The following is a 24851-nucleotide window of genomic DNA, read 5'->3' as shown; positions in this document are numbered from 1 at the left end:
TGTGTATGAGAGAGCTGCTTCAGGATCAGCTCGCTGAGCCCTCACCCTAACCGCAGCTGTTATGCGGAAGAGGGTGAAACTGATCCAGGCTCAGGGCTCGTCGGAGGAATATGTCTACAGTATGAGACCCCTAGAACTTCAGATTGAGTAGTCTACATTACAGGCTCTTGCGTCCTCTGTATATGGCTCAGCCTTCTGAAAAGACTATTTTAAGGAGACAATGAAGCAGCCCAAAATGTGCCTCACTTGCAAACGAACATATCAAAAGGAGGATTTCTGATTTGACAATTCCCTAGCTACACACCTTTAAAACAATTTAACACAACGCTTTCCTCATTCAGCAATTAGACTGAAAACAATCCCCAAAAGGCACAGTGACTGATGGCTTAACTGACAGGCTGCAAATCTTAAGACCTTGGGCAGAACAGCTGCAATTTGATTGGAAAGGAAGCAAATTGCACTGAACAATGAAGGCGTATTTAGATTGCACAATGAGCGGAAGATTTCTGTTTGAGCCCAAACACTCTGCGGTGGAAGAAATGCATCAACCCAAACAACCTGTTTTCCATTTCACAATCTTCTCTTCGTTTGCACTGCGCTCGGTGAGCAATCGATTCATCCTATTAGCAGTACTTCACAGCACTAAGGTATATTACACCAATAAAAGGCCTCTCCCTTCGCACAGTTTCTTATACAATGCATTGCCATAAATCAGCGTTCATTACCAAAAGACAAAGCCATCAAGGCCATTTAAACACACAGGCAGCCAATTCTAGCAGTATCTGGTAACGTGGTTGACGTGCTACCTATTGCCTTCCCTGCATCCCACTAGCTACACATCATTATTCTGGTCAGAAGCATTACACAAAGACATGAAAAATATATTAAAGATACCCTGGACTGTAATCTGATACAATTAAAAACTTTCAATGTCCATGAAAAATGACAATAAAAACAATAACTGCTGCCTAATTTCCAGCCCCTTTGTTTGTTTTTAAGCTTCAGTCACCAAAAATTCACCATTACTTTATGCCTTCATTACTTATAAGCACTGAGCTGTGTGTGCAGACGGGATATCGAATATTCAATAAGGTATGAAGCTGCATCACCATGGCGACGGAGTTGTAAGTGTGGTTAGGAGCAGGCACTCAGACTCCACCCCCCAATCTGTGGATCCCAGTGATAGCGCAGACAGGCCCTCCAGGCTAGGGCATCTGGTTAAAGCACAATCGCGCTCACGGCTCTTAGGGAGTGTCTCCTCTCATGATTATTATCTTCACTCTGTGTGTGTGTGTGTTTTGGTTTAGGCCGCCTCGCCTTAGCCAGACCCACTTACGGCATGCGGCTTGACCCATTGCTGTACTGGTCAGCGGGGTGAGAGATGACGATTGAAAAATACACTAAACAGATGCTCCAATAAGAGTCCATGGTGGTGGTCAATGGTCTTGCTCACTGTCCCTCCGTGAGTTATTCGAAGCTTCTGGCTGCATCCCTCAGTCACCACCAGAACTATATTTCCATTCTAACTGTCATCCCCAGATATTCAGTGTTTATGAGGGCATTACACTGCCGGCAAATCTTACTGCATTCTATTACACCGGAACTCAATATTTTTGCTTTCAACTGAAGCGGTGCATCTCTGACTGGTGGCAATGAAATTTTCCAAGTTCCACACAAGTTATTTCCCATAAGTCTCTGAGATGCATGTGGGTGGAAGTGCGTGTGGCAGGATGACCTTTTCCCTACAGCCCCTGGGGGTTGTGACTGAGTCAGAGGACTGAACAGCCAATTACAGCAAGTGCTAAAAGGCAAAGTGACAGAGAGTATAGAATAAAACAGTGGGTCTGATCCCTGACCTGACACATGAAAATTTCACATTAAAAAAAATAATTCCATACATACATTGTGTAACAGACACAGATACACACACACACACACACACACACACACGTGTGTGTGCATGCATGCTTGAATGCAATCTTGATTGAATCTGCATTGATTGTTGCCATTGCTATGAGTGTTTGAGTCTTTTTGGTTAAAATGACAGTGTGTGAACATCAAGCCTACAGCAGAAGTGGAGCAGGTGGGAGGCTCTGGGGGTGGTAGAAGCAGGTCGTATCATGCGAGCAGTTTCTCGCCTCAGACCTCCATCTATAATTCATTGGTGTCATAATGGTTTTTGCCCGAGACAAAACACAAGCAAAATAAGCAAGATTAACGGCATGGAACCTAAATCAATTTTCAACGAAAGAGTAAGCTATTTATTTAAGGAGGATGGGACATTCAACTCAAAAAAGCCCAGCAGGGCATAAATAAGACTGCAACTAAATAAATCCATAAAAAAAACACATAGCCCCCTGGCCTGGGCCTGGAAATGTTGAGCAATGAGGATATCATGAAATGGAGGGAGGAGGGCAAGAAGGTGTTCCACCAAGCTGTGCTGCTGTTTGGAAAAATATGTATGTTTCCTTAACCCCCACGCCATTCCTTTCTTTAATGCCCCCCCCCGTCTTTTCTTCTCTTCTCTTCTTTGTATTTTTTTGGAATCGTACCCTGTAACCATGCCAACAGAATCATTACTGGCTGTCAGCTGTTGCCATGGCGGCAGAGCGTGCTATAACTACCATGAAATCACTACGGGAGGAGGTTGTGCAGAAAACATGGCGCTCCCTGAGGTAACCCCGCGGCGAACCAGCATCAGTGGAGATTGTGTACATTACGCACCCGAGTCTCCATGTTTGGTGGGAGCGTCAACACCTCCTACACGAGTCGAGCTGTTTATGCGCACAAACGGCACAAATACACAGCGCGTGCATACTGACACGGCGTACGCACGCAAACACACTGGTACTAGTACCAGGTTGAGCGGATCAATAACACATTACACCTCTCCCTGCACCACTGACACTTCATTGCAGTGGAGGAGAAATACAGCTCTCCTTTCCACAGGTCTGCTCATTATACTGTGTGGGCTATTTACTGCATACACTCTGCCTGAATAAAGGAGCAGGGCTCTCCAGGGGGATGGGTCCTGGGTAGGCCATGCAATACTGACTCCCAGCACCTCCAGGAAAGAGAGCCACGCAATCAGTAATCAGAACCAGTACTACGGTAAGGTTTGAGGAAAGCAATCTTTACGCATATACTTTCCAGGCCCCCTCGGCCACGAATCCATTTCTCAAGAATGAACTGCCGCAGTCTCAGAGCCATGTCAAATGAGGAGAGTTTTTCTAGGTGGCACTGGGGGAGAGCAATGGTGAGGTTGAGTGGGTAGAACTGATTAAAGAGCTCTTCTGCAGGCATGGGTTGGGTTTATCCTCTGTGCGCTGTTCATCAGAGATGGACTGCATGACTTCCTGCACACGCATGATGAAGACCCAGCCTCCACTCCTTAGATCTCATATCTTTCAGCTGGCTTTGCCGGAACTGACACTTCACTCTATGTATTCGACCTCTTGGTCCATCTTTGCATTTGAAAATTACTTTTTTGAAAATTTCAACAAAAATAAATTTTTTATAAACAAATAACTTAAAAATAAAAGCCACATTTGACTTGATTTTTGTACTAGAATTTTAGATTTTAATTTAATTTAATTTTGAATGATTACGACAGTATTTTGAAGTACTGAACATTCTGAATATTGCTTAAAAAAAAAAAAAAAACGTGTACAGGCCGCAGTGTAGTATAGTGGCAGGGAGCAGGGGATGTAACTGAAAGGTTCCTGGTTGCTTGCTGGGGCACTGCTCATGTCCTATTGGGTAAAGCACTTCACCCAGAATTGCCTCACTAAATATTCAGCTACAATAATGGGCAACATGTAAACATTGTAACAAAAATTACAATGTAATGTTTACATGTATGTGCAATTCCTGCAGTGAACTGGGTAAGCGAAAGTAACGGTGCAGGTACACAACGCTTAGTGGAAATATAATATTGCAAAGTCACAGGAGCACAAGTTGTGCCAAAAATGCCTCCAAAAAATTGCTGAAGGGAGATGCAACAGGAGAATCGATCAAAGGCAAATTACAAAGTGGGTAAATTGAATTGATATGGAGGAAAATGGGATTGATCGAAGCAACCTTTTCGTAGCCTTCAGACACCGATGCACGGCTTCAACCACATGAGCCCCCAGGCTGCTCTTCACTCCCAGCAATGAGGCTGACAGACAGCAGCAAACGACACTGATAATACATACATTGTGCCTGTGCCTTAATTTATACAAGGAGAACACGTGCTTGGCAAATCTCTGCTAATTCTGATCCATGCCTGCCCACAGCACTCTACTCCACTATAGATAATCTTTAAGCTAAAGCTTTAGAGATGTCAAGCAAATGTTTCCTAGCAACAGAAGGTTCGGGTTCAGTTACAGAACACTGGCATGACCGATTGCAAAAGACTTATAGCCATTGCTAATGCAATGACAACGAAGGGACACAGCTATATTCCTGGTGTTCTACTACCGCCTTTATCTGCATGGTCATCACAAGCTGCCTGGAAGACACTGAACAACACAGTGAAGCAGAAACTGATCATATCAGTACACACAAGCTTTGGCTAATAAACCTCTGTGGTGTTGCTGAGACAGACTCCTTACACACCACTCTCAGACCCAAAATGCATCACGAGATAAGATGCCGGCCGACTGCATAAATCGGTGAGGTCAAGGAGCAACTCTCTGTGGCTTCTGAAGAAGCTGACAATGAAATTTGCTCGGCCACAGGCTTGGGGAGATTTACACAAGATTCTGGCTCTCTCAGATCCAGCCTTACGGACCACTACGTTCTTATACCTACCCCCACCCCTCTCTCTCGCCACCCCTCTCTCTCTTCCAGAGTGTGCGCTTTGTAATTGGTGCAAAAGGGAAAAGGTCAACTGCGCTCGGCGAAACAATGCCGACGTGATTCATCAGATTTTCCGCACCGGCTTCATAAGTGATTGGTTTTGCCCGGGCTCCTGCAGAAGGCATCTTGATAATGCTCTCCTGGTTTGCTCCGTTAATAACATCCTGTGCTTCAGAGCGCTCCATCATCGCGCCCGTGACTGCGACCATTCCAAATCTGCGCGGTGGAGTGGGTGGTGGAAAAAAAAAAAAAAAAGAAAAACAAAGAGCTTTTCAATCATTTTCGCTGCGCTGCTCTGTAGGGTTAAGGCAGGCGTGGCACTGATGGCTGCTGCCTGGAGATGACATTCTCGGAGCTGCGCTCATTTCGAGTTGAAAGGTTAACTCCGCTCTGCACAATTACACCGCTGGGGTGTTGGAGTGCCTTTCAATCTCAAATGAATAGACCTCCCTCTCTTTTATCAAAGTATCAGAACATTTTATAACCTGGGCAATCTCTTATTTCTACTGTTTGGGAAACCAGTTACAATATAGCTTTACTGTACTGGTATCTTCAAAGCCTAGACATAGATATGTATAATCTACACCTGAGGTTCAGGCTATACTGCTTTGGCTTTTAGTTTACGCTATACCAGTTTAAATGCATTACTACCAGCCTGCCTAACAGAGGTTCTGTAGTACAGAAATCTTATAATTGACTACAGCAGAGAATCTGAAATGCAGGAGGAATAAGTCTTGATCATACTGTAGCAACATAAGAGAGCACGAACAACGACTGCCTTTATAGATGGAGCACACCATACATACTAAACCCATAATGAAAGAATACATGAGGAAGAAATAAATAACAGCAGATTGATCCACTGTAGGTGTTGTACATGGCTCTGGAATAAGCTGCCATAAGCCTAACTTAAATCACAAGGCTCTTTATTAATGCAATCCAAGCAAGTCTGCAATAAAACTGTTTTACTATGGATTTTTATTCTTGGGATTGTGTGTGATTTGTTCGGGGTTTTGATGCTTGCAACCAGCGATATTGATTATGTGTCCCATGCGATGACATTTGTATACATTCTATAAATATGGATGGCTGCTATCAGGTGCTAGGAGCATTTCATTGCAATGAAACGTTGTAAGAGCCCTTCATTTTGCATGCACTGATGGCCACGTGTGAGGATGGAGGTCAAATGGCCGAATATTGATGGGGGGAATATTTCAAAACAAGGGAGAGGCATCCCGTAAATGCCCATTACTATTCAACGCCTCAGATGTGCAAAGGCGTTATAAGGCAAGAGACCTATCAGCTTTCAATCTTCTCTTAAACATATTATTATGCGCCGTGTCTCTGTCCTCGCCAGCAATCATTTCTCCCAGAAGAGTGCAGGTAATGGCTTCAGTTTCTCCTAGCTGACAATCCTGGCACCCTACGTGCGGCCGCCGCCTTGTCACTTTCAATTTTCAGCCCCCAAAGTGCCTACTACTGTCCCCCATATCTCTGGCACAAAAATACCGTCCGATTTTGCGCCTCAGTTTAAAAGGCTTGAAATAGGCTCCTCAGCCGACAGGCGAGCAGAACGGCGACTGAAACACCCAACCGGGCGTCTTATCGCAAGCTTTTCCGTAGAGACAGGAGCGAAGAAGCGCTCAAGGGGCCGTGCAGACGAACGCTCCTCCCTCCTCAAGGTCGCCGCGCCCCAGCGGACTTCAGATGGCTGCAAATGATGGTGGCAGTCGGAAGCTTGCGCAGCTCTATAGGGAGCAGGAGCGGAGCGCTAATCAGCGCCTCTGGTGAAGGCCAGCCGTTTAATGGGGGATGAGCGGTGGGGCCCTCCGTGGGCTAACCCACTCAAGTGAATCTCCCCCCGCTGATGACGGCAGGGCCGGCGCTAATGAGGGGACCGTTTTTTTTTTTCTACTGCGTGGGCATCACCGGGGCCCCCCTGTTCACTGGACTCCCCTATTCGCCGGCTCAGTCGGTTGATATTTAATTGCCCCGCTCGTTAAAAAAATCAGCTCAGCTCATGCCATCTGATCACCATCGGAGAAGGGGGGGGGTAGGAGTAACAGTCACTAATAATGGCACTCCCCCCTATGTAATCACAGCCACATGAGGAGAGCCTCACCTCATGAAGCAGCGTAAGCTGCCATCACTTCACACACCTGTTCCCTTCTGACACACCGGTGACTACAAGGCAGACAGCGAAACCTGGATTCTGAGACAACACGATTCTGACACTCGGTCACAGAAATATTCCCTCCATCTATGGTCAAAAGACCTTGTTACAGTCCTGTTTGGAAACTGTCTATGTGACATCTAAATATGGCCCATTTTATAGATTGGGGTCCCTCGGTTTAGTCAACAATGCTGTGAGCATTTCCCACGAGGCACATGTAATATTTCAGATTAAGACTTACTGTGGTCGGAGATCCTACCCAAGCAGAGCCCTGTATCCGTGCAAGAAGGGGCAGAGTGCAATATTGCAGCAGAATACGTGTACTCTCCTCACATGTACATGTCTGCTTTTATTGAACAGCAACCTGAATACAGAGCAGCTTCAGGAGGGAAATTCAGAGGGAGAATTATTAAGGGAAGGCACTCAACAGACGAGGGTCACTTCCTCAACATAATGCTGATGTGCCCCCACTTTACAGTACGACTGGGGAAACAAACCACTGCTTAAAATACCGTCTGATAATGACAACTGTGGATAAATACACAATACCGGAAAATTAAGGCTGCCTTTCTGTGTTTGTCATAGAAAACATCTCATTCTAAAAGCCAATCAGGCCAAAAAGTAAGTAATGAGATTAAATGGAGGCCACTCCTTTTCCTTTCTTTGACAGACTGGATTTTACAGAATGGCCGATTTAGTTTTCTTCATGGTTTTTTTTTTTCCCCTTGACGTTATTTCCTTTTTCCAATCTACTAACCATACAATACAATTCAAAAACAGACAAATCAGTTGATTAACATTCTTTTTTCCCCAAAGGTCAACTGCACATGTCAATACCGTGTCTGTCTGCTGGTGTAGAAACATAGAGGTCTTTACTATTTTAAAAATAAGCGTATTTCTCTTGCTTTGAATGAGAAACATGAATAGTGGGAAGAGAAACAAAACAGTATCCCAAGATGCTGTAATCCAGTGACCTGCTCTCAAACCCACTAATATAACCAATGCATACAGCCATTAGGTAACCACAGCAGTATTGGTGTTATTTTGGAGAACTGCCTAGTTGTCTGGTTAAAGCAACCTGCGTTAACTGTTCATTGTGTCATACACAATCTGTGTACAGCATATCTCATCTTGTACTAGTTGGTAACACTGAATCTTAATATTCTGAAAAAAGAAAGAGAATAAAGTGAGGCACTTCTGATAGTGAGAAAAGCAGACAACAGATCAACCGCATACTTATTAATGTTTACCGGCAGCCAACAGGCATATCCCGGAGTGGTTATCAACCCTCTCGGTCCCAACTGCAAATATTCTACAGTGCCGAAGCAAAACAAAGGGTTCTTCACGTGTCTAATCATGTATTTGTATTTACTAACCGTCTGACCTCCAAATATTTACTACTGGCTGCAAACTGCAGCCTCCAGGCCATGCACTCAGGGTCTGCTGAACTCAGTTTGTTAAATTTGCTAAATTTCTTTGTTTTACAGAGCGAGGTGGAAAAACGTTTATGACAGCAAGCTGCCTAGTGAGGTACCAAATTTACCTACAAGTCTTAACAAGCCAACTGTTAAATGGATTTGAAAATGAAAGAGATTGCAGCCAGCGACTCTCTTCTAAGAAGGAAATATCCTTTGAAAACTGTACAATCCACAAAGGCTATTTGATACTCATATTTGATTTTGTATCTGTCTCTGAAGAATGATTTGAGGGACAATTTTACAGGAACAGGCATTTCTGTGGTACCCTGGAAATGTGAAAATCCACAGAAATGCTAACTGGCGAAGTGCACTGTTAACACACAGTGCAATACGGCTGTGGAAGACAAGGGGAAACGCGCGTAACGCTTCCCGCTGTCAGATTCACCTCTGCCTCAGATAGCTGAAGCCGCACAGGAAACAGGAACACAACAAAGCAAAGAGCTGGCTCTGCTGCCATTCTGTGCTGTACGAACAGATAACAGCGGACAGCCAGATCAGGCATCAACAACAATGCCTGTAAAGAATCTGTGCTTATCAATGCTAACACAGCACACAACAAGAAATATTTTCAAAAATCTACACATAAAATCTGTGTACACAACTCTAGATACAAAATAAAAAAAAACACTGACCTTACATCACTCTTCCTCACCATTTTATTTTCAGACAACAGAAGTAATCGACCTCTATCTACAATAGCCCTAGAAAACAGATTGTTCATGGTCGGTTTCTGGGAGCACTGATGGAGCATTTTCAGTTTCCCTCTACAGCAGTTTTAACACACCATGTGAACGCAAAGGCATTTTCTTCACATGCCTCGCACTGATGCAATGCCCTATTTTAAAGAAAGGGTGGAAAATAATATGGGTTCTCAATTTAAAGCTATTAGGAAATGAAAAGAAAATATGCTAATGAATTCAGCTTTGCTCAGGCTTTGGAAACATTCTAGATATCTTTAAAAAAAAAAAAAAAAAATTGGCACAGCAGCACAAATTCTGATGACAAATGGCAGCGTTATGGGGGAGCTAAAGTATTACATTATATACCCCAACAAATAATGCACCTGTAAGCTGAAATTTTTATGACAGATGGAAAACACAAGATTATACAAGCCAAGGGCGATGTTCTCTTAAATTATTTTTCTGGAGTAGCGAGGGACAGCCATTGTATTGGCTCAGTGAATTCACTCGGTGGCACAGCACAGGGGGTGAGTTATGACACTCGGATGAGACGCTGGGACCACACAAAGACTTCTTCCCTCCCTCCCGTGGCCCAGCACTGGCAGGAAAAGAGGCTGGAATCAGGTGAGCAGGGCCCTGGACAGGGTGAACAGAGGGCAGTAATGGCAGGCCACTTAAGGTACGTGATAAATCACACCCCCCCCCCCCCATTTATCAGCAGTGGGGGGAGAAGATCGTTCGCCTCAGATAATGATGTAGATTTTGGCCAGGTATTAGATATTAGCCCTGCAGGGTCATTTGTGGTTAGTCTTGCCAGCCTTTTCAAAGGAAAACAGAGCAGTCTGTGTGACAAAGAGAAGGCAGGACAGTGCATTACTTTACAGCAGCAGTCAGATTAGGAGGAAAAATACAAAACAGGTGCTGTCTGGCAACCTTTGATGCAGAGATAGCTTTGGTAAATTTCATATCTTATGTGTCAACACACCTGGGTGATAAATACCAAAACTCCATTGATATAAGCTTTCCAAAGCAGGTATGCATTCCTTCGCTAACAGATAAAACGTACAATGCTTTTCAAAAAATGAAAAGATTTTTAATTTACTGTGGTCAAACCCCTCATTTATAAATCTGTCTGACAACAGTGATGATGAAATCAGGAGGGAGAACCCTTAGACCGGATTACCATTAATATTATAATGAAAACATTAATATGCATCGCGTTCTGGGAGACCACAACATGTGCCTCTGTGGCTCAATCTGCCTTTGGGTTTTCTGAAGTCTCGGGATCAAATTAGGCTTTAAACACCAGGCAGGGGGAGAGCGCTGTTCCCCAATTAGAGCTCATTAGCCCCGTTCCTGAAACCAGCGCGTGTCTCTGTGCACCTGGGCACTGCATGGCATCCTGGGAAACAGGCTGGCACGCCACCAAAGGAGTGGACGGGAGGACACTTCTGCCACTGGGATGGGAGAGAGCACGAAAGGGGGGGCAGGGGAACAGATGGGGGACAGGCACCACATGGGGAGTTAAGTGTGGCGAATGAATGGTGAAGCTATCATTCTTGGGTTGGCTCAACATGCAGTTGTGGAAGCAAAAGTGGACCAAGCTGGGTATTAGGACATACTGACCAAGCAATATCCCACTGGCTGCTAACACATTTCTCACATTTGCTGTAATGCGTGCTAGCTTGATTATACACTACTCTGAATCAGTTCATGAGGTAGACTCCCATTTTTGACTGCACACAATGACTCCGATTTTTATACTGCTGTAGCGAAGGACGAGAGCAGTCGCCCCACCCGGCCTCAAACCCGGGTCTGCGGGGTACCACACCTGCAACTTGACCGCAACGCCAAAGAGACAGTCTCTTTGTTATGGTAGTCAGAGCGCATACTCAGCCGTAGTGACAGCACTGTCACACTGCCCTCCCCTTCGGGAAGCGCGCCCATGTACTTGAAACAACAAAGGTGTACCTCGCGCATTCCCCCACCGTATCTCTCACATCCCAGGGTGCCCCACTCATTGCTGCTTCACCCCTCTCTGGGGTCCCTCACGCCGGGGTCAACCAAACCTGGAGGTCGCTCATATGGCTTCCACACTGGGCACGCCTCCAATGGCCTCACGGCAAGCCATCCCACTCTGACACCATATGTAGCGAAGGCGAGAGCAGTCACCCCACCCGGCCTCAAACCCCGCAGAGACTTGCTTGTTCTGTATGCATACTACACTTTCAAGATACCCTGGATAAAAGCAACCACCAAAATTAATAAGCAGATACACAAAGTAATTAAAAAACATGCACTACTTATTAATTTAATTGTGCACGGAATTAACTGTAGCGGGTATAAACATACTACACTGAGTGCATCAAACAGGGTAACCAACCATAAATTGTAAACAAATTCATAATTTCTAAAGCCTTCTGGACACCTGTTTCCCTTTTCCTTTCAGTTTAAGTCAGTAAATTGGGTTCTTTATTAAAGCTTAGTAAGGAATTATTTATTTCCCATCAAGTTTCCAATTAAAAATGCTATCAAAATCAGATGGTTTTGCAATACTGAAACCTGGATGACAGATTCTACAACAAGTCCATAATTTGACCTCGTGGACGAAATGGAAGCGGTCGGCTGGTATGTCATTATTCCAAACAGCAAACTGCCAAGCCAACAGATCTGAAAAGCTGGCAGGCACGGGAGGCCAGCGGAAAACAGCCTCGACACATGGGGACAAAGCAGAGAATGCACGGCTAACCAAGAGCCATCTGTCCGCACGTTATTCCGCTGCACTAATGACAAGGGTTTGTAAACTTACCATGCATTGATTAAATGAAAATCTCATTATTTCTGATACAGAGTAGAACTGTGTGGGTACAGGGGACACGTTATGTCAGGCCTGATGAATGGCATGCGCTGTGCGCTGGCTGACCATGTTCCTGCCGCTCCTGCTTGGTGCGGACGAATTCAGCCCCCTTTTTAGATAATTAAAGCCCAGCAGGAGCGGAGAGCGACAGCACTCCTCTTCTCTCTCTCTCTCTCTCCCCCACCCTTCAGCTAAGCTACCCGAGAGCCAGTGAGGACAAAGATGGAGGTGACGCTCGCTACGTTCGCAGAGACTCGGGTGAGAGTAAACGGCAAAAAGCCCCTCTCTGCTCGCTCTCTCTTCTTGGACAAAGAAAGCAACTTGTCTGCAAGCCTAGCTCACTTAGGGCAAACAAATCCCTGCAAGAAACAGCCCAGAGAAACACTCACGAAATACTGTGTTCGTTTTTGTGTGGCGGCTACATGGCGGGACGACAGGAAAGCCTTGAAAGAAGTAAAAACCGTTGGTGTATTTAGAGAGGAGAGGAGAGGTGCGTAAACTGTAGAAGTTGACCCCATGTCATGTGCGTCTCACATGCTTTGCAGAGGGGTACACAAAGGACCACGTACAGAGCGGCCATGCTTAACGGCTTCATTGCAAGGTAGCACAGGCTTTCCCTGCATTTGTTAGCAAAACAGACAATAATGATAAGCGATAAGGCGGCTGGCTGTAATAACGCACTTCTTGCAACGTTATTGCTTATCACTCGTTTTTGCAGAGCATTCCCCCCTGGCTACTGAATGTCACATAAATGTGCTGCCACTGGACAATTTTACCAAGGGACACTGCGAGAGAGAGAGAGAGAGAGAGAGAAAAAAAACAACTACAGCGGCTGCACGATGGGCCAAGTAAGCTTTTTCCTCAGAAAAGTGCAGTAAAACACAATTATGCCATCTGGGGGTAGAGCAGCCCTAAGATGCAATTCTAAAGCACTCCTCCTGCTGTCATACCCAATCAAATCCAGCGCAAAACAGACAAAAACCCATCCTAAAAAAAACAAAAACAAAACAAAACCAAGAAATACAAACCTGAGCATGCCATAAGAAACAGGACTACAATGTTGTTTTGTGAGAAAATTCTCCACTTTCCTCTGCCTCACTCTCCTCTGGTCTGTGGACACTCTGCACAGAGTTCAGTACACTGCGGAGTGGCCGAGGGGGAAGGGGGTGGGGGGCCTCTAGCTCCCCTCCCACCGTACCACTGAGGGATGGGGGACATTAAACCAGAGGTGAGGGGTGAAGGACAGCCCAAATTAAACCTGCTGGAGGATGGAGGGAGAGAGAAGTAAAAAAGAACAGAGAGGATGAGAATAGAAAATCTATTCGGCCTCCTCTCTCCATTACTGATGCAAGTCCTGTGCAGTTGCCTTCTTCTCTGCAGAGAACCTTTGCAGGGCTGGATGTCAGTTCCTAATGGCCCGACTGAGGGCTGGCCCTGATGAGGCAAAGGCGTACATCTCCCTGCTCCATCACTCAACAGTAACCGAAGGACAGTCTGCTTAAGGCCATCTCCAAACGTTAATCAAACACACGGTATTTCAACAATAGTGTTTTACATTCCACCAAATTCCCACACCACATCCACGCTGCCTAATACGTCTAAATTACAATCCTGGCCGGCGCCTCAAGGTCCTCTAACCGGATGATACTGCACAGCTCTGATTAGGACAGTGAGCTCATTTCAGAGAGAGAAAGAAGAGGATAAAAGCTTGATAACTGCCTGGCATTGCAGTGCACTGAAATTGACCAGGACAGAAAGGAGAGTAAGCTGAGGGAACACAGAGCTGAATGTAACGGTGGGCAAGCAAAGGGACAATGGGAACATGACCCACGACGACGATGCGAGCGCACGGCAGTGGCGGCCACCGGCCAATGCGAACGGCGACAACGTGATGCAGCTCCCAGATATGGAGGGCTCTCCATATCTGGGGATACGCAACGTGGAGCAACAAAAGGCAGGCCCCCACAGCTCCAAATTTCCTCACCGAGCTGCCTCAGCAAAGGGCTCATCACACCCATGCTGTCCATCTGGACAAACAATCCCGCGCCATAAAGCCCAAATTAGTCAGGAAGCGGCGGAAGGGGAGCTCTTAATGAAAATGAATACGGGGAAAAATATATGGTTAGGTGATTATCTCAAAGGCGGCTTAATCCAAATCTGAGTGTGCACCATCGAGAAGATTATGATTGCCATTGTTATTGTTCTCTCATGGAGAGTGATGAAAATCCACACCTGATGGCTCGATTCACGGTAATGAATTTGCTTAAGTGTGTAACAACAGGATGTCGTGGGTCCCTTTTTTTTTTTTTTTTTTTTGAAAGCGACAGTGACAAAAAAACGCAGAGCTGCAGAGAGATAATGAAAGCTTTTTTCCCCCCGTCTGATCACTGTGAAAACAGCCCAGCTGAGTCTCTCCGCTGCGGCAGTCTGCAGGTTTAGGGGGAATGACAGTTATAAATTATCTCAGGTTCGAAGCTATTCTGGAACCTCCCTGCTGCTGGAGCCAAGAGAAGAGGCCTCCAGCAGGGTCTGGGCTCCGGAGCTGGCCACGCTACCTCTAAGAGACGCGCTTCTAAGCATATCTGTTGCACCAGACTAATGGCATCCCAGCTGGAAAGGATATGGGCACCAATGAAGGACATGACTAGACGAGCATCGTCGGTGAGGTATGAGATCAGTGCTCTGTCATCAGCTGACAGGTCCTTTCAACACCAATTCAGCACAAATCACCAGACCCTTTTTACGTAAAAATAACGGCTCTAATTACCAGTTTTTAGCATGAATATTGGCCTAAACACACAATGAGACACATATAATTGCTCCAATAAGACAAGAAGCTAACAAATTTTCTGGAACTATATTTTTAAATAAATACAGTCTGAGATATTAACAAGTTGCATAAATTCAATAAAAAGGTAAAAAATAAGTGCATATGAAGATCGTATTCTATTTGCTATATATACCAAAGTAACTGCAGCAGTCTGTCTATACAAGCTCTATGAAGTGCCTGAACAGTGCATCCACACTGACTAAGTAGCACTGTGTTGACTACTGCACTATAATTAATATAATCTGTAATCAATCTACAATCAATCAATCTACAGTCACTGGAGACTGAGATGTCACTGCTCCCACATGGAGCTGGCAACTGAAGGCAAAGTCCAACCAGTGGAAAGAAAAGCTCATTCACAAAGCTGAATTCAGCGCTGTAAAGAGCAAGCATCAAATTGTGATATATTAAGCGAAGCGCAGTCGTAATTAAAAACAGACTGCAGGTCTCCTTTTACAATATGTTTCAAACAGAAGGCAGGGAGAAGACTGATGAAAGGTTACAGGTATTAAAAAAAAGACCACAAAAGAGAACGCATTAGCCATAAAGCTTCACAACTAGCAGTCATTTTCCCTGCTGCGAATGACATTAAGCCTAATCCTTAATGGGGAAGAAAAAAAAAAAAAAGCTCAGTCAACCGTTCTGAACCTGGTCCTGCACCATCAAATGAGCAGCCCTGACTGGGGATATGGTTCATCTGTATGGCAGAACTGGTCCTCCCTTCCACAGCACGTCCACCGGGGTGAATGAAATCTTCCATTTTCATTTATTTCTCAGAGCGGCAAAACCTCAGAAGTCTATGGAAGGCCGTTCAGTGGAGGATTTCATTTCTTCGGTGACTGAACTTTTGACTGTGTAACCTGTGATTCATTTTGAATTCGCTCTGAATCGCTCTTGCTGAAACTTTTGTTGAAGGGACTCAAAATGTTTTAACACTTGTTGCCTCACCAGTTCCCTTTCAGTCAAATTTACTTTCCGTGGCAAATATTCACATTAGCAATGACAGTGCTTGATTGGTTATATTCCTCAAGATCTTCACCTTTACACAGAATGTCATGAGACCAATAGTGTTTTTTACTGCACTGAAATTAATACTGCAAAATATATATATATATATACTGCACTGCACTGAAACAGGTTAAAACTCAGAGAAAACAATCTGTATTGAGAAGAACACAGAGAAATGTAACAACGTTTTGCCTTTATCCACTCCACAGTCACACTTTTCTGCCCCCCCGTGAGTTGAAATCCATATAACTATCTGTAACTGTAAACACTGCTTAAACCGGGCAAATCCTGTTATACGCTAAGCTGTTTGTTTGGATGTTTGCAACTCGCAAAGCTTCGGCTTTGCCATTACTGACACAGAACAGAGATCTGAAGTCTTTCAGGTTAATTCCACCATCCTTTCAGCATCGTCCCCACTGTGTTCAGCTGTCAGGAGCTACAGTGGGTCCAAATCAAAGTATCTGCCATTGTCATACACTTATAATTCTAATTTTGGGACCCTGGATGCTCTTTGCGAGCATTTGAAAAAAAGATGAGAACAACATGGAAATTTTACATGCTGCACATCTGCAACACTGTCAGAAAGAAAGAAACCTGGGGCTTGGGCTTGCTTTTGGAGCTGGTTGGGATAATACATGTTAAGCTTAAGTAAAATGAAGGCAACAAAGACTACGGCAGCAGCAGTGACAGTTCAAACGAGTGCTGTGGGGTGCTGGAGCTTTCTGCTGAGGCAATTTACCTTGCGACCGTCGCTGGCGTGGCAGTTGACGTTCAACGGGGTGAGCAGGGCCATGAGCTTCTCTTCATTCCCGCTCCTGAAGCAAAATGGCATTTTATAAAGCACACGAGAGGGAGAAAACACACCACAGACTGCATTAGTCACAGGGGAGAGAGAGAGCGACAGAGAAAGAGAGAGAGAAGGGAAGCATTTTCAGATAAAAAAAAAAGGGAAAGGGGATGAAACCAAAAAGCTCCCCCCGAGATGTTGCTGTCATGGACTGAAATGCACAGTAACAGGCTTTGGGAGCAGAGTTTGGGAGCCATTTAGCCCTGGGTCAAAATCCCCTACTTCCATGTCCTTGAAAGAACTCCTGCCCAACTTATTGCTGCCTTGTGTTGCACAAACAGAGGGGGGGGGGGGGGGGGGGGGACAGATCTTTTCCAGAAGAAATATTCTCCTGCCTGCGAGACCCAAGGTGAGACCTCGCGCAGTCCTCGGCGGGGTGCCAGAAGACTGCTGGGTCGCCTGGGGCCCCTCCATCGGGGGTTCACAGAGTCCACGGTTGGCCCAGTCGGAGGAGATCCGCTCCGTCCTGCGGTGGTGGGGGCTGGAGTCAGCAGCACCGCCTCCCAGCTGTGCTTAAACCTGCGCTCCAGCCGAAGGCCGGCAGCGGGGACCGTCCAGGCCACATGTGAATCAGGCTGGTGGTGGCTGTGACTCCTCCTGCTCTAATCCAGCAGAGCTCTCCTTTTCCTCCCCCGCAGACAGGCGGAAAAGGCCCCCCAAGTAGGACGGATAGATGAGCTCCCATCACTGCTGTCTCATCACTCCTAGCGACAGCGAAAAAGTCAGCAAGGACAACCAAAAAAAGAACGGCACCTTTTTTTTTTTCCCCTGTTGTTCCACAACGCCCCCTGTCCCTGTCCCCTCTGCAAACACCTGCCACCCCCTTCCCTGCAAGATGCCAAGGCTGGGATCAGCGCTTTTGGCACAGTCTGTGAATTTATTTATTGGGGGCGACCAGGCCACTGGAGTTCTATTACAGTCTTCTAAGACTAGAACATAGTCTTCCTGTTTTTTTGCTAGTTGCAGTGGCATCCAAACAAAAGCAATGATGCAGGAGTGCAACACAGCCTCCTGTCAATTTATTGCATAGGTTGCACTGTATGAATGCCATTGACTATCAAATCAGGATATTCTTTTCCTGGCCCTCAAAAAAAAAAAAAAAAAACAATTGCTGCACTCACTTTATTCTAAATTTATTCAATGGCAGCTGCTCTCCTCTCCTTCCTGTGCTAACTGCTGTTAACTGGCCTTAATGAAATGAGAGGTTGTTCATTTAGATGCAAGGCCTGTCCTGTGGTCCAGTGCACCGCAGAGGCTCCGAGATTAAAGGGGAGCTCTCTCGGTGACTGAGTTCCATCAGTCCTCTTGATGTCTTCATCAGTGCGCCTTCTTTTCCTTATTGCTGGGGAGCTGGGATGGAGATTGTCATGGGTAACTGTGTCCGTCATCAGTCAGCCAGTTCAAGGGGGTCTGTCCGCAACAAGAAGGTGTGGAATTTGGAGAGCAACAGCTTCTCCTTCGAACACCTTTCCATTTACTGCCCTTACCGCTGCTGTTGTGTACCAAGTTGCTGCAGCTTGAGTCTGCTCGTTAGTAGGACGTTTACTGGTCCGATCCTGGAGCGAGGGGGCATTGCCTAACCCCATAACTTCAGGGTAAATTTTCTGACCAGCATCCCTTAGTTTATCCCCAACAGCTTCCTACAGTGTAAATTAAAATTATACACTGGGAGAGACTGTAAAATGAATTTTTTTTTTTTTTTTTACCAAAAATGTTCTTCAAAAACAGGAGGTATCTTTTTAGGTTTCCGGTTCCTACTGCTCCCACCATGAGAGGTACGGAAGCAGCAGCGAGTCTGATGAAAACGAGCACTTTGCCAACTCTACACATCACGCTGTGGATCTCAAAGCTGGCCTCAAATTGCAAACTGTTCACTGCAGTTCATTTGCAGTCAGTAAAAAGCACCCCTTTGTGTTTACTGTTCATATGTCCATTTCTTCCGAAAAAAAGCAGAATCTCATGCGTATTGATAAAGGGGCTGAAGTCAAACAGCTCACAATGTCCATCAGAGCAGGGGTCTCCCCAGAAATGTTCAGCACCATGGTAATCCCAGGTTTCAGGAGGGTGCTCGAAGCCAGGGGGGTGTGCGGAGACAAATCCCGTAAAACTTGTTTGTTCCTATCATTTGTTCTCCCATTGCTGGAGAAAATACGCAAGCACGCCGTTGAAGATGATGCCTCCACACCAGAAAACAAGCTCCCGGCTTCAGACTTTGCTTGGTCATTTTATCTTTACAGATGTTAGCAAAACATCTCAAAATGTTCAAGGGGCTGTAGCTAAAACAAAAACGTTCAGGGGGCCGTAACTTTGAAAAGTTGTTATGATGGCATGGCACCACTGTTCCCTTCTTTGGGGAGACCCCTGGGTCAAAGAGGCCGAGAGGGGGAGGTCTGACGTAGGAAACGCGAGTCGGGATATAACTTGTGACCCATCTCTCTGTGGGTCTGTTCTGCATTCCCACTTCAAGGGAGTTACAGGGGACAGGAGCCCTGTGAGAGTGGGTGGCCCTTCTGCAGGCCATCCTCCCCCCCACCCCCCCCCCCCACCCCCCCCCGCCGCCCGCGCGCGGCACAGAGACAGCCTCTCATTAGCGCCGTCACCGCCGGCGTGCGCGCATGCAAAACACACACAGAGCATGCGTCCGCTCAGAACAACAGCAGCCCGCCCACGCAGCAGCAGCAGGCGGCAATCCTCGGCCGTGCTCCGGGGGCGAAACCCACGTGCAGGGTCCATTCACAACACCTGTCTGCCGAAACGGGCGACGGAGGGGAGGGAGGGGGGAGGGGGGTACACAGGTACACAAACAGAGCAAGGAGGGAAGGGGGGGGGGGGGGGGGGGGGGGGGGGGGTCTGTAGCCCGTACTCACCTCGCCGCTTCCAGGAGTTCGTCCTTCTTGTATTCACCTAGGTGATTGCAAAAAATCATGGTGTCAGAGACAGGCAGGGTGAAGGATGCACAGCAGCAGTAGCAGGAAGCCAGAGTCGCGGAGAGGTGGAGGAGCAGCGGCGACGCTACATACAGGCAGCTTTGAATCCACACACACACACACTCACACACACACACACGGATACAGCGCCCACACAGACGGAGCCTGCCTGCCTGCCTCTCTCTCGCTCTCTCTCTCTCTCGCTCGCTCTCTCTCTCGCTCGCTCTCGCCAGCGTAGCTTAGCACACGCCCCTTTGGCTGATGAAACGGTGACGTGGGCCGGCTTGTGGCTGCAGCATCTCCGGTGTCTTGGAGACGGCTAGCAAATTGACGCAGATTCACGTCTGGTGCTCAAATTAAATGGCTCTCCCCCCTTCAGACAGCCAATCGCCGCACCAACACCGCCGCCCCCCTTTATGTTTTTTTTTTTTTATGTTTTCATGGGAGGAGCAGTTGCCGTGATAACAGAACAGGGATGAAATAAATAATAAATAAAAGCCTGCCCGCCTCCTTCCCCTCCCCCTCTTCTCCCAGCCTTGCCTTCCAGACCGCATCAGTGAGAGAGACAACAAATTCAGCAAGGAGCTGCCCGCCCCCCTCACCCATCCCCTACCCACACATGTGCTCTGTCTCTCCGTGGCAGGATCTGAGGAGGGGGGTAGAAAGAGGGGGGGAGCTGTCCCCAAGCTTTGCATGGATTTGACACAACGCGAGTGGTCTGGGGGGGGGGGGGGGGGGGGTGAGGAGGCTTCTCCTTTCGGCTTTTGTTACCTGCTCCACACAGGGGCCCCCACCGCCGTTCACAAACAAATCCCCCGGACGCCGCCGCCGGGGGTTCTGACAGCAGCTGGCAGGAAGAGCGGCCACGGCGGCTCCCCGCTCCCCGCGGGCGAACGGGCTGACGAGCTCACGAGCTCCCGCGCCGACGGGCCGCTAACGGCAGCCGGCTTTAAAGCCGTCGCCAACGTGATGTATAATGCATCGAGACAAGCGCGGTGTGGGATGAAAGCGGGGTGAGGCTGGTGCACGCTGGCAACCCCCCACCCCCTCCAACCCCCCCCACCCACCCGGGAGACACGCTGCGTCGGATCTGAGGGAGGAATGACCCGAGCTGACAAACAGCCCCCGATGCTGGCTTGATGGACAGCTGACACAGCCCGAGAGCTGGACTGAGCATGCCGGTTAATGGATGCACATAAATCACACAAAGCCCCCTCTGCGCTCTGCATGTTGGGGGTGGGGGGACAAGGCAATGACACGCAAGCCTCAGCCTGACTAAAAATCACCGAGGGCAACAAGAGCTCCACCTGGCTTTGAGTCCCACCAAAAAAAGCCGCTGTTGGGATGGACACAGCATTGATGGTATCAGCGTACAAGTTGGGAACACATTTCTCCGCTGCTATGTGACATTACTGACAGTGGAAGGAGTACAGATGGCACGGCATAAATGATTACTGCCTCTGAGACCATTAACAAACAACCTGTCAATATTGGGAAGCCTTCAATCAGCATCACCATTAAAACTAATTCTGCTGCCACAGAGATGCACATTCTCTGCTATTGTAATTGCTTGTCAAAGTCAAGGACTGCGATTTCTGAACACAAAACAAACACAGACAACCCCTGAATAAGCCTTCAGTTTCACAGCACAGTTCTGTATTGGATGTACAGCGCGGTATATGATTGTTCACTGTGGAGTCAGCTATGCGAGCCAACACAGTCAGGAAATTTTAATGAATAAGCATGGGGATTATGTTCTTTGTTTAGGGGTGCATTTGCAAGCCTGTGTGTGCGCGTGCGCGCGTGCACGTGCGTGTGCTCTCGTTATGAGTGACAGGGCTCTGAGATACTGCTGACTACAGGGAAAGAGAATAGGACAAAACTGAAGTGCGACGGGGGGAATGCTTGCATCACCCTCGGCTGTTCCGCACGCCAATATCAAAGTTCTCATTCCAAATGCTGTCCAGGACTTCGTCTCAGCAGGGAAAATACCAGGACAAATAGCGGCGTAAAAAAAATGAAGCTGTTCTGCTGTGAAATCCCACGCACCGTGGCGGCACAACTAGCTTTCTTCACGAAATCGTTTTCAACCGCTTAGCCTTGCTGATGGCTCGTCTCAAGCTTTGTTTACAGCAATGCAGCGGTGCCTGTTACACTCTGTTCCTGTTCTGTGGCAGTAGACGGCCGTGTTTAAAGCTAGGTGAGGTAGAATTGAGAGGAAAAGTGAAGCAACACTTTATGTGCCATGTGTCATTTGCATCAGAAAGACAGGCGAGTGCAGCTGTGGACCGGGGGGAGAGCTGCCTGCGAGAACCAAGAGCAACGCAACATTTCACAAGGCATTACCGAAGCTCTGGAACGCGCAGACATGACAGGCTGATGTAACTGCGCGGATCTAAGAATCTCGCAGCTTTGCTCCAGCTGGCCTTGACCTCATCTAACTCGATGCGCATGCGTGTGTGTGTGTGTGTGTGTGTGTGTGTGTGTGTGTGTGTGTGTGTGTGTGTTAGAGAGACTGGGGCATCAGGGGGCGAGAGGGCAAGGACGATTTATCACTTCCACTTCGCAGTGATGTGTAGGACTGTATCATGACCACCTTAGGCAAACAGGAGAAATACAACAGAAAGGGAAAAAAAAGTTGCTAAACCAGCTGAGGCTTGAGGATACATGACCTCTGTATGATGTCATAACTAGCTGCACAAATAAACACTGAAAGAGACTCCAGGTCACAGCTGGGGACAGCTGAATCAGGAGAAATTGGGAGACATCGGAGAACATCCTCAATACATCTCAAATTTGAGAAACTTGAGCCGACACGGTGAGTATGATCCGTGTCGGGTTTAATGAACTGTAGCGTTTAATCCCAGGATGCACCTCTGCGCGCACGGTAAGGGCAAAGTGGGAAGTCAGCAGCTTTGCATTTAATTCACTAGGCCTCAGCACCAGGTTCATTTGTCTACAATTCTTTATTTCCAGCAGCCACCTGGTACAAAGTGATAGCGACAGCATTCTCGGATCATTGGCGGATTTGTCCTAATTTTCAGCCACGGCGAAATGATGAAATTTGATTAATGGGTGTCCAGGAATCAGTATAGGCCGGGAACTGGAAGCTACAGCTCTGCTGCAGGAGCTGATAGCCTCAGTGACGGATTATTGCGCCCCGCTCAGAATCATTTCGGTTTTGTAAACCTACACAATGTACCCAGAGCCATTATGTATGGGGAAATGGGGTTCAGGAAATAAAGGTGCTTCAGAGTGTCGGAGTGAACACCGCGCTGCTGTGTTTGTTAGAGATGGAGGCCTGGCTGTGAGTTAAGTGGCTGTCGTGTGTTTAGCAGCTATCACACAGAGAGGTTTCCAAGGTGGGGGCAGCAACGTCAGCCTTATCTACAAAAAGAAGAAGGGAATATAATTGAGTTTGGTCATGATTTATTCTGCTGAGAAGAAACATTTCCATTTGCAGGAAACCTTGAATCTGACGTATAAACTAAGTAAGTTTTCTTTTCCCCATCTTTATAGAATTTGTGCATTTAACCCATTTTCTGCTGTGGGGAATTGCATGTCAAATATTTCTCAGACCAGGGTTTGTGCTTAGGAAACCATTCCACATAAAATTCAACCTGTATTTTTTTTTTATAATTTAATAGATGTATAGCTGCTCCACAGCTCTGTTCAAAGGTTTCCTGTTTAATTTCCAGGAGGCACACTTCATTTGTGACCCTGCCCCCCCCCCCCCCTCACTTCTGTGAAGGCAGAAACCCAGCGGTGACACCACGTGGCCGCCTGCTGCCGCCGAGAAGCAGAGGGTCCGTTTCTCCTGGGCTCGATACCGAGGCGCTCAGCCTTATCGGCGGGAACAGCTCGGCTCCCGGCGACCACTGAGATGTGAAGGCAGGCTGCTTGTGAGATTAGGCCCCGGCTGCGTCGCTGTGGCTCCTGAGATGTCGCAGTGAGCCCAGGCAGCGCACGCCTACAAAGCTGCCCGCCTGCCCGCCTGCCCGCCCGCCCGCGCACCAATCACCCGCCCGCCTGCCTGCCTGCTGGTGGAGGGAGATCCCCCACATCCAGCATCATCCCGAGAGAGAGATCCTTCTGTTCCAGCGTCAGCCTGTTTCAATATTTGAAGGTGCTTGGGGAAGACTGATGGCAGAGCGGGGCCCTTGGTGGAGGTTGGTCCACAGAGCAAACCCCTCAACCAGCTGTAAAAAGCTATTCCAGACACCTCAACATGTGTGGACAGTACTGCACACCAGCATTTTAATTCCTTCTTCCATATTAGAAAATATGAATCACAACCCTTTGTTTTACTTTTCTGAAACAGTCTCATTTAGGTGTGCTACCTACAATGACAGTAGTGCTGGAAACCTACATACTACAACCTGCATAACCAGCAACGGGAGAACGCACGCTTAGGCTTCAGCTGGTGGCTAAACCAGCTGATGGTATCACGGTCATTTCACAGGGACATTTAGAACTGGTCGCACCGGCCAACATCTTGTTAACCAAAATCAAAACCGGATGGTCTAAGACTAGGCCCATCCCAAAGGCAGAATTTCCCCCCTTGAAGCCTGGCTGAGCTTGCAGAATGGTACCATTACTGTACAGCAAAGCAAGCAGAATGCTAGCTGGCAGCGGGACAGGCAATTGTGCAGACGACAAAGTCGCATGGCAACAACAAGGTGGGCGGCAAAGACACAACTGACTATAATGGAACGTGAGTGTACGTTCTTTTAATAACAAAATAATGACCCGTAGGTGTGGAAAGCATTCCACACTTCAGACAGCATATGTAATGTTATGCGGTCAAAATCAAAAGAACCCACTGCCTACTGAAAGAGAAATAGGGCTGGTTGTGGAGAAAATAAGCAGTCTTCAAGTGAGCCTGCACTTTCAGTATGACCACATTACAATTCTCACACTTCTGAAAAACTTTACTGGGGCATAAAGGTATGGACTCTTACTACACAACAGATCTGTGTATTATGGGCAGATTGGGCACCAAATGCTTAAAATCCTGCCACTACAGATATGCACAACCTCTGTAGCAGCTAGCGAGGGGTGACATAGTTGCACCAAGCATTACTTCTTACCCCTGAATGCATGTACGTAATGAAATAAAAACGAAATGAAATTAATTAATGAGTTAGTCAACCAATCAATCAATGAAGCAAACATTATAAGGCATGAAAGATATATCTGTGGTAGCTGA

At 47.1% G+C, this 24851-nt stretch overlaps 1 protein-coding gene across 2 annotated transcripts in view; it reads right to left on the bottom strand.

The window, feature by feature from the left end:
• The window catches only part of tnksa (tankyrase, TRF1-interacting ankyrin-related ADP-ribose polymerase a), a 111782-nt gene that overhangs the window by 28461 nt on the left and 58470 nt on the right, over positions 1 to 24851 (bottom strand). For both annotated transcript variants that reach the window (XM_036528289.1, XM_036528290.1), the window contains exons 4-5: positions 19583 to 19619; positions 16608 to 16683 (exon numbers count right to left, since the gene is read on the bottom strand). In XM_036528289.1, coding sequence (XP_036384182.1) covers positions 16608 to 16683; positions 19583 to 19619 — 113 coding nt within the window. The remainder of the gene's footprint in view (positions 1 to 16607; positions 16684 to 19582; positions 19620 to 24851) is intronic.

Source organism: Megalops cyprinoides, chromosome 5, assembly GCF_013368585.1.
Source record: "Megalops cyprinoides isolate fMegCyp1 chromosome 5, fMegCyp1.pri, whole genome shotgun sequence".
Classification (NCBI taxonomy): domain Eukaryota; kingdom Metazoa; phylum Chordata; class Actinopteri; order Elopiformes; family Megalopidae; genus Megalops; species Megalops cyprinoides.
The sequence above is the reverse complement of the archived record's forward strand: the minus strand, read 5'-3'. Positions and strand labels throughout refer to the sequence as shown.